General features: G+C 37.6%; 1 protein-coding gene across 1 annotated transcript; it reads left to right on the top strand.

The window, feature by feature from the left end:
• The first annotated feature begins 253 nt into the window (after window positions 1-253).
• LOC137390969 (glucose-6-phosphatase 3-like) lies at window positions 254-9,316 on the top strand. The gene is made up of 9 exons (XM_068077283.1): window positions 254-322; window positions 1,267-1,424; window positions 3,109-3,215; window positions 3,560-3,693; window positions 4,181-4,253; window positions 4,849-5,094; window positions 6,332-6,573; window positions 7,663-7,854; window positions 9,281-9,316. The coding sequence occupies exons 1-9, from the start codon at window positions 254-256 to the stop codon at window positions 9,314-9,316; spliced, it is 1,257 nt and encodes a 418-aa protein (XP_067933384.1).
• The last annotated feature ends 51 nt before the right edge of the window (window positions 9,317-9,367 follow it).

Here is a 9,367-nt window from a genome sequence, read left to right as displayed (position 1 = left end):
TCAGGCCTTGCATGAGGTCAGAGTTGTTTGCTGTATTCTGTGAAGTCCCTCAGGGATCACTTCTGAGCCTTTTTCTGTTTTATTTTTGTAAATGACATGTTTCTCGCTGCGAAGAGTGCATTTTGCTGACTTTATGCATTTGACACCTTATGTATGGATGTAGTAGAGTGTGGGACTGCTGGTTTTCACGATAATGTAACAGCACTGTATTTGGCCTCATTAGACAGACTAATTTTGGTCTTTCCAATGGGACATGACTTTCAACCCTACTAAATGTGTTCATATGAAGGATGAGAAGGACTTTCCCAGTTTTACCTTAGAGGTAAAAGCATTAAGGTAAAAGCGGTCTTCCCACAATACAACAGTAGAAGATAATTTGGTGTCTTTATAGAAAATAATTTCAAATGGAATAAACACATCTCATAAGTGGCCAGAAAAAGGTAGCAAGACCCTGGGCGTAATAAGAAGTATTTTTAACAATTCCTGTCAGACTAAACTGATTGCTTATAAAACAGTTGTGAGGCCAATTCTTGAATACGTCTGTCAGGTGTGGTCGCCATATAATAAGTTTTTGATAGATATGCTAAAAATTATCCAGAGACGTTCCGTTAAATGCATTTTCAGACTAAGATAGCCAGAAAGTGTCACCAGCAGTGTGAAAGAACATTCTATAGATTTACTTGATGCTCAGCGACAGGAGTTTGAGAAAGATATTATTAAAAAGGTATCTGGTCAATATGACATTAACATAAATGATTGTGTCTTTTAACAAATCATAATCTACCCAAAAAGGGACTGTCGTCCCTCATTTTTGCTTGTACATTGTTGCTTTGCTCCTCAATTTAGGCTCTCGTTTTATAACATAATTGGAGTTTTATTAAATAGACTGACGCAAAGGTCATCATAGTAAGTTGCGGATGACTAAATTGTTTCATTTTAGGAAAAAAAAAACTTTTTTATTTTCTATTTTATTTTAGTAAATATTCATGTAATGAGCCTGGGAGTAATGGATCACCCCGTCATACTTCATGTCATCATCATACTTCTTACTTACTGCTACTCACTTTACGTGCATCAATGATAGTTGCTAGTGTTGCTAGTTTATTTGTCAGTATACCTGTAATAGTTATTGTCATACATAACATCATTTGTTCACTCATCCCAAAACACTTCTAGTACTTTATACAACATTTGGTTTCATTTTAGCAATATGGCATCAGGTTGGTTACCCTCTTTAAATACATAATTTTGATCGCTCATTTGCAGTCTTGGGAAGTGATCTTTTTGCTAATCCACCAGCTGGCTAGTCCATGGATGATCTACTTTATGGTCTTTCCCATAATCTACTACCAGAGCATGCGCGTTGGACTAAGGATTGTATGGGCGGCTGCTCTAGCTGAGTACGTCTGCATTATATTCAAACTGTGAGTATTATCCTGATACCTAAACTTTGGTTTGTTTGCAGCTTACCGTGTAGCTTGCTATGAGTTGTTGAAAAATCACTTCTGTTATAAAAATACAATTATAGAAGTCTGTTGAACACAGCTGCCCACTTGCTGTTACGGCGGAGTCTGATGTCAGATGAAAGACATTCACTTTAGCTTGGTGGATCTGGCTTTTATAACTACCAGACCTCTCCTAATGATTATTGCTATGAATGAATGTATTTTATAGTATTTATGTATTTATATTTTATGTATTTAATAATGTATTTTATACTGGTACAAATCAGCTAAGTCATTACAAAGACATCGCTAGTTTAAATTGGAGTTCTGAGTAGGCATGAGAATATAGTAACAATACTTATTCCATCAGGTATTGTCTACTCCTTTGCACTCTATGAGCCTACTGTTAGGTCATCTTATTTGAATACCCCTCAGTGTTCTCATAGACTTAATTTATTGGGTCATCATAGTTGGATACACTCAGTATTCTCACAGACTTAATATGTTGGGTCATCATAGTTGAATACACTCAGTATTCTCATAGACTTAATATATTGGGTCATCATAGTTGGATACACTCAGTATTCTCATAGACTTAATATGTTGGGTCATCATAGTTGGATACACTCAGTATTCTCACAGACTTAATATGTTGGGTCATCATAGTTGGATACACTCAGTATTCTCATAGACTTAATTTATTGGGTCATCATAGTTGGATACACACAGTATTCTCATAGACTTAATATGTTGGGTCATCATAGTTGAATACACTCAGTATTCTCATAGACTTAATATGTTGGGTCATCATAGTTGGATATACTCAGTATTCTCATAGACTTAATATGTTGGGTCATCATAGTTGGATACACTCAGTATTCTCACAGACTTAATATGTTGGGTCATCATAGTTGGATACACTCAGTATTCTCATAGACTTAATATGTTAGGTCATCATAGTTGGATACACTCAGTATTCTCATAGACTTAATATGTTGGGTCATCATAGTTGGATACACTCAGTATTCTCACAGACTTAATATGTTGGGTCATCATAGTTGGATACACTCAGTATTCTCATAGACTTAATATGTTAGGTCATCATAGTTGGATACACTCAGTATTCTCATAGACTTAATATGTTGGGTCATCATAGTTGGATACACTCAGTATTCTCATAGACTTAATATGTTAGGTCATCATAGTGTGATACACTCAGTATTCTCATAGACTTAATATGTTGGGTCATCATAGTGTGATACACTCAGTATTCTCACAGACTTAATATGTTGGGTCATCATAGTTGGATACACTCAGTGTTCTCATAGACTTAATATATTGGGTCATCATAGTTGGATACACTCAGTATTCTCATAGACTTAATATGTTGGGTCATCATAGTTGGATACACTCAGTATTCTCATAGATTTAATATGTTGGGTCATCATAGTTGGATACACTCAGTATTCTCACAGACTTAATATGTTGGGTTATCATAGTTGGATATACTCAGTATTCTCAGAGACTTAATATGTTGGGTCATCATAGTTGGATACACTCAGTATTCTCATAGACCAAGCTGGTTGGTCACTCTCACCATGATCGTAATGCGTTTCAGCATAAATTTAGACACACTCTTTTGTAATATATCTTGTGGTTGCAGTTTGTTACACGGCCATCGTCCGTACTGGTATGCCATGGAGTCTCTTTATCACATCGCGGCACCAAAGATTCGACAGGTTGAGGGTTGGACATGTGAAACAACTCCTGGTCAGTCACTTTGCCTGCATTGGCCATTGTAGCCACTGCCATGGAATCACACAGCAGCATGCAATGGTTTCGTCTGAACTTGATGTACCTCCATCAAATAGATTAATCTTAGATCAGCGTAGTCTTAGATTATCAAAAAGAGTAATGATAGCTTGTGGCATACAGGTGTTCATTGTTGCATTATTCTTCGGATTTTTTCAAATAGCCTCTTAATTTGCTCTTTACAAAGCTTTCTATGTTTATCTATGGCGTGGTAGGCTGATACAGGCATCAGGGTTATTCAGTGTGTTACATTACGGATAGTTTCTTTTTCATATCTGCATCTTTCTAATGCTCATGTGTAGCAACTGCCTCCTGTGACCTAGTTTCTTCACTTCTGCACAGCGACTCCATCGGAACGCACAATGATCTCATCCTGCGTGACCTACATTCTCGTACAACATTTCTGCAAGTGTCGTGGCTATACCATAAGTTGCAAGTAGGTCATTTTCATTTGCCCTTGCATTTTTTTGGGATTTTGTCAGCTTGTTACAGTTGTAAACATGAATTTTACACCCCTATCTCATCCTTAGCGCCTTTTCATTGCTGAGTTTTCAGGGTTATCTTCTCTCTCTTGTAACTTATGTTGCCAGCTCTTTTCATCATGATATATTGGCTGTTACGCACACTCATAATCACAATATTTTCATAAACAGCTAGTCTCTAAATATGTGAGCTTGTTGGTTTAATGTAAATCTTGTGCAAGTACTGTTGTTTATTATTAGAATAATAGTTATTTTAAAGTAGTTCATTTATATGATTCGCCTTCAAGAATAATCTCATACATAATTGTTAACGACCTGCATATACATTCAGAGGTTAAAAAAGAACTTTTAGCAAATCATTTCCCAAATTCCTCAGATAGCCTGTGATTTTACAGCTGGCCTTACTACGCCGCTGCATGGAGTGTACACTACATCTTCCAGGCTATCATCATCTTCTCTGGTGCTTACCTTGCAATAACCTTTCCTCACCAAGCCGCTATTGGTTCTATCATGGGTAGGCTAGAACTGCCTGAGGGCAGCGGGTAGCAGCCGTTGTGCTGACACCTCATTCTTTCTTTCACTTTCTCTATACATGTACATTAATTTTTTTATTCATACATGTATCTTTGTCTGTTTTATTAGCTAGCTTTATCTAGTGGCAAGATTTAGTTACTATTAGAACCCTTTTACTGTTAGGTGATGCGGTTTTACTAGGGTGCTCTGACTATTAGTGCAAAGTTGTGTCACTACTAATTTGAGCTTAATATGAAGCGTGTATCAAAAGTAATCACTTGATATCTTCTGCCAAAATTATTATGAAAGAACATTCACACCTACAGGGCACATGTGTGCACATGCTTTAATACCTTAAGAATTCTCATTTAAAAATAAGCGGAAAAAAAGACATGTAGTTTGTAAAAAAAAATTGTGATACAGCTGTGGAATCTTAACTGTTCCATTTGGTATCAAATATGTATCTCTATGCTTGTCCTGCAGCAGATGTTTTGCGCAGATTTGTTCTGCATTTTAATTTATTAGAGTGTGAGCTTAGTGTTGTGACCTTATCAGGAAGACTGCCTACTGATGGCAGCCATTCCCGGTGCTTGCAGGTAGCTTAATTGCCTCTAGGCTAAGCCAAACCAATGTCTTACAAATCACATTCAAAGGATTTTGCTGGGTGATCGCTGCTATGATGGCGGTGTTTTACCTGTGCTATGGAGGCCTGTGGTTCTTAGGCTATGACCCAGCATGGGCAGTTTCTAAAGCTTCTATGGCCTGCATGAAACTTTCTTGGACTGAACTGTACAGGGAGGCCCTTGTTCTCCAGGCATTCAGGGCTGCAGGATTCGTAACAGGTTACATATAAATTTTACTTTTCCAACTAACACGCTGACCTAGGTGCTGCTTTTACATAGTGGGACGTACTTGGGTGCTGGGTGCGTTGGGTGCTACTTTTACATAGTTGGACGTACTTGGGTGCTGGGTTCGTTGGGTGCTGCTTTTACATAGTTGGACGTCCTTGGGTGCTGGGTGCGTTGGGTGCTGCTTTTACATAGTTGGACGTACTTGGGTGCTGGGTGCGTTGGGTGCTGCTTTTACATAGTTGGACGTCCTTGGGTGCTGGGTGCGTTGGGTGCTGCTTTTACATAGTGGGACTTACTTGGGTGCTGGGTGCGTTGGGTGCTACTTTTACATAGTTGGACGTACTTGGGTGCTGGGTTCGTTGGGTGCTGCTTTTACATAGTTGGACGTCCTTGGGTGCTGGGTGCGTTGGGTGCTGCTTTTACATAGTTGGACGTACTTGGGTGCTGGGTGCGTTGGGTGCTGCTTTTACATAGTTGGACGTACTTGGGTGCTGGGTGCGTTGGGTGCTGCTTTTACATAGTTGGACGTACTTGGGTGCTGGGTGCGCTGGGTGCTGCTTTTACATAGTTGGACGTACTTGGGTGCTGGGTGCGTTGGGTGCTGCTTTTACATATCAGGTCGTACGGCTACAAAAACTGACTAGAAGGTCAATTATACATTATATATAAATTTAAATACAAACACTCCTAATATATTTCTTGCTCAATTCATTATTTATATTCTTCTATTACTTGCTAAGTCATAGTCTTTGTTTTTATGCTCTTTTATCTTCTCAACTTTCTTTTATGGTTTGCATCAAGATTTTCATCATCACAATCTGTTGCATTTGAGCTAAGTAATGCTGAGGGTAAAGATAAGTTTTAAAATTTTTTTATTTTAACCAAGTAGGCCTTCCCATGCTTAAAGTTTAAATACTTGTAACTGCAGGATTAATAGTGGAACTAGTTTAGGTGATGGTGCTGTACTTAAGAGGATGGCAACCGGCTCAAACCATTGTAAATAGTGGAATGGAGCTAAAGAGTTTGAATGTATTCCAATCTGTTTAGAGAAGATAGCTCCAAGCGGTTACTAAAGTCGTCCCAGTTTTGAATTTACTAATAAGTTATGCAAATCATAAAATGGAATTGCTTCAAATTTGCCTGTGTCAAATTTTTTCATCAAAGGAGTTGATCATCTGATGCATTCTGAATTGCTCGACGGCGTGATCACTCGCAGCATTTTTTACAGGACTAGCGCTGTCTCTGAGGTTCTTCACAATGGACAAGTTGAAGATAACTGACAGCTGTCCGTTCTTGGCTAAAATCGTACATGCCATGGTCGGTGGCTGCGTTATAACTCTTCTAGAAATATTTCTCCAGCCTCCTTTTGGTTACAACTCACTACTCCACTACACATTCATATTTATTAAGTATACAGTTCCTCCCTTGCTCATCATAACTGAAGTTCCATTTATAACTGGTGTCGCCAAAGTAAGTACTCCGCTACCATTTATACATGTATATTTAAGTTTAGCATCAGTATTTAATTTCTTCAAGATTTTCTTCAATTTCTCCATCTTGTGTCCGTTGGAGGATGGATTCAATTAATGGTAGGCTAAAGACATTTAGTATAGTGTTTTATTACATGAACAAACAGCTATAATCAGTCCTCTTGAGGCTTTTATACCCAGCACTTTTGAGTCACTTTTCCATGCGTTTTTAGAGAACATATCTTGTGCTTAGATTTTATTTTGTGTTCAAAATCAGCAAGTGCAAGTGTCAGCAAGTCTTTGTACAAATTTTGCTCCAATCATTGACTGGAGATACTAATATATTCTATTCATCTATTCAGTGCTTGTTAACCTCTTTCTCTACGCGTATTTGTTCAGCCACATGTTTTATCTCAAACAACATTCTTTAATATGAATACACAATACAGTCCAACCTCGAGTTTCAAATGTCTCAGATCTTGAACAAATCGGAATTTTTAAAAAAATCAGAGGAAATGAGGCTAGAGTACGGGATGCTGCCGATTAGACAATATATTTTCTATTGTCAATAGGGTAGTTATAAGTAATTCAGTGTACTATGTATATACAATGTATATTACCTGCTTCTGTAATATTCATTTTATGGTGTAAAATATCATTTGCTAGTCTAAAATTATTTCCATTACAACTCTGGAGTCTGGTGCGCTGTGATAGATCATCAGGTGTAATAATTAACTGCACAACTATTCTACATTACGGCAAGGCAGTGGTTAGCGCAGGTGATAGAGTGTTGGTCTAGGTAGCTGATTGCTGGAAATTTGAATCCCGTTAAAAGCAATATTTTTTCCTAACCTCTAACCCTGGTTTTAAAGGGACGAACAGACGGACACAACTCTTATTATAATAACGATTATTTGTAACTGGCAAAATGTTTTAAAGTTAGAGGAGATTTTTTTTAACAGCTTTCTCAGCTGATAGTTCGCTAAATTTTATTTTTCTCATAATATCAGCGATGCGCTATATTTCCCTGATGAAGCGTAGTTGATACTTCCTAAAAATTGTAAGCCTTTAGTTCTATTCATTTTTGTAGCTGATCATCTGTGAGGTAGTCCTTAGAGATGGCAAAACTAATTATCATGACATTCTTAGCGGACATCCTGGAATGCCATGGAGTGTTGAGAACTCCTGCGCTCCGTCCCCTCTCATAGCTGACGAGTGTTGCATCTCCGCTAAGGACAATGGCTGTGCCTCCTATACAAACAGTGTCCATGTACCTAACAAGGTGTGTCGCTTGTAACAAGCTTTATATTATATTCTCCTCCAAATTGGTCACAATGGTAGGTACAAGGCAGCCACACATTCTTACAGGTTAGCCTGTAGTTCTTGCAGTGTTATGATAAGTAGACAACTCCTTAGTGTTCATACTGAGCTACATGTAGTATCCAAGGAGGCTGCGGTGCTCAAGCATAGGCTGGCATCAGCCACTTTGATTCCTAATACATATTATAAAGTATATAAAAAGGCTGTGTAAATTATTAAATAAGCACTACTTATTGACTAGGTACCAATAAACATATTTAACTTTTTAATAAAACTTACTGTTTAGTGATATATCGACATTGAAACTTGTGTGTTCCTTGAGTTTGTGAAAGTATCCTGTTACATATATTTAGATGCTCTAAATAAAAACTTCCTCCCAACACCCTGTTGTGTTCTTAAATTACTGATTACATCAAAAATATCAAATGCTGTCCTATGTCGTAGACCGTACTAACTGCATCTGCATCAGAAAAAACAAACTGGCTTATCAATAACAGTGGAATAGCTTGGGTCTCTACAGAGTCATCAACTGATGAACACTGATTGTTTGGTAGCTTGTAATATTTGTCATAGCCTCCGTGTACATATACTCCGGGCTCTCCTTATACGCCTTTAAAGGTGCTACTGATGGAAAATTGGCTAGAGGTTGATGTGAAATTGACTTAATAGACAGTTCTGTGTGATGCAAAACAGAATTGCTGTTTTCGTCAAACTTTTTCATCTTGCTAGAGCTATATAGCATCACATGTTGTCTTTCTGGGTGCTATTTGCTGGTACTTGTCCATTTAAACATATCAAATTGAAAAAGAGAAGTTTTTCAACTTTTGCCGATGTTTTAGAAGTTAAATTTTTTCTGTATTTCTTTTGAAACTGAACAGTGTATGCAAACAGTTTAAAGACAAAATATGATCAGAGAAGACATACATGTACATCAGCTAAGCTAATATATATGTAAATGAAACCAATAACTGAAAGGTCTCGATATCATCAATTCATCTAACTGGGTATATTGAAGGATGCAACTCGAGCAGCTGTCTATTTCGCTGCTACAGAAGCACCCAGTGTCTATGTCTATGCAATATACTCTATACATGTACATTAGTTATGATTGCGAACATAAAGTGGTTATTTCTATAAAAAAAACAGTCATTGTGATGGCATTCATCTAAGCAAATCTTACTCTAAGTCTAGCATTATAGGAGGAATAGAGTTTTGTGCTAAGATTAGGCAGTCGTACGAATAACTCTGTATGTATGTGAAGATAACTTCCCAATGGCTTATGTTGTCATGCAGTTTTAACGGGTTCAGGGTGTGAAGTAAGCATCAGGTAAGATTGGTAAGTTTCATAAATGTTTCGAGCTTATCAGTAAGTCTCTCTGTTTTTGCAGAGAGCTGGTTCGGCGACGAAAAAGAAAAGAGGCTAGGATATTTCGTCTCTTCTGTTTGTTTACATTTGCTGTATTAAGAAATCACAA

Source organism: Watersipora subatra, chromosome 3 (assembly GCF_963576615.1).
Source record: "Watersipora subatra chromosome 3, tzWatSuba1.1, whole genome shotgun sequence".
NCBI lineage: Eukaryota > Metazoa > Bryozoa > Gymnolaemata > Cheilostomatida > Watersiporidae > Watersipora > Watersipora subatra.
This window is presented reverse-complemented; position numbering and strand designations above follow the sequence as displayed.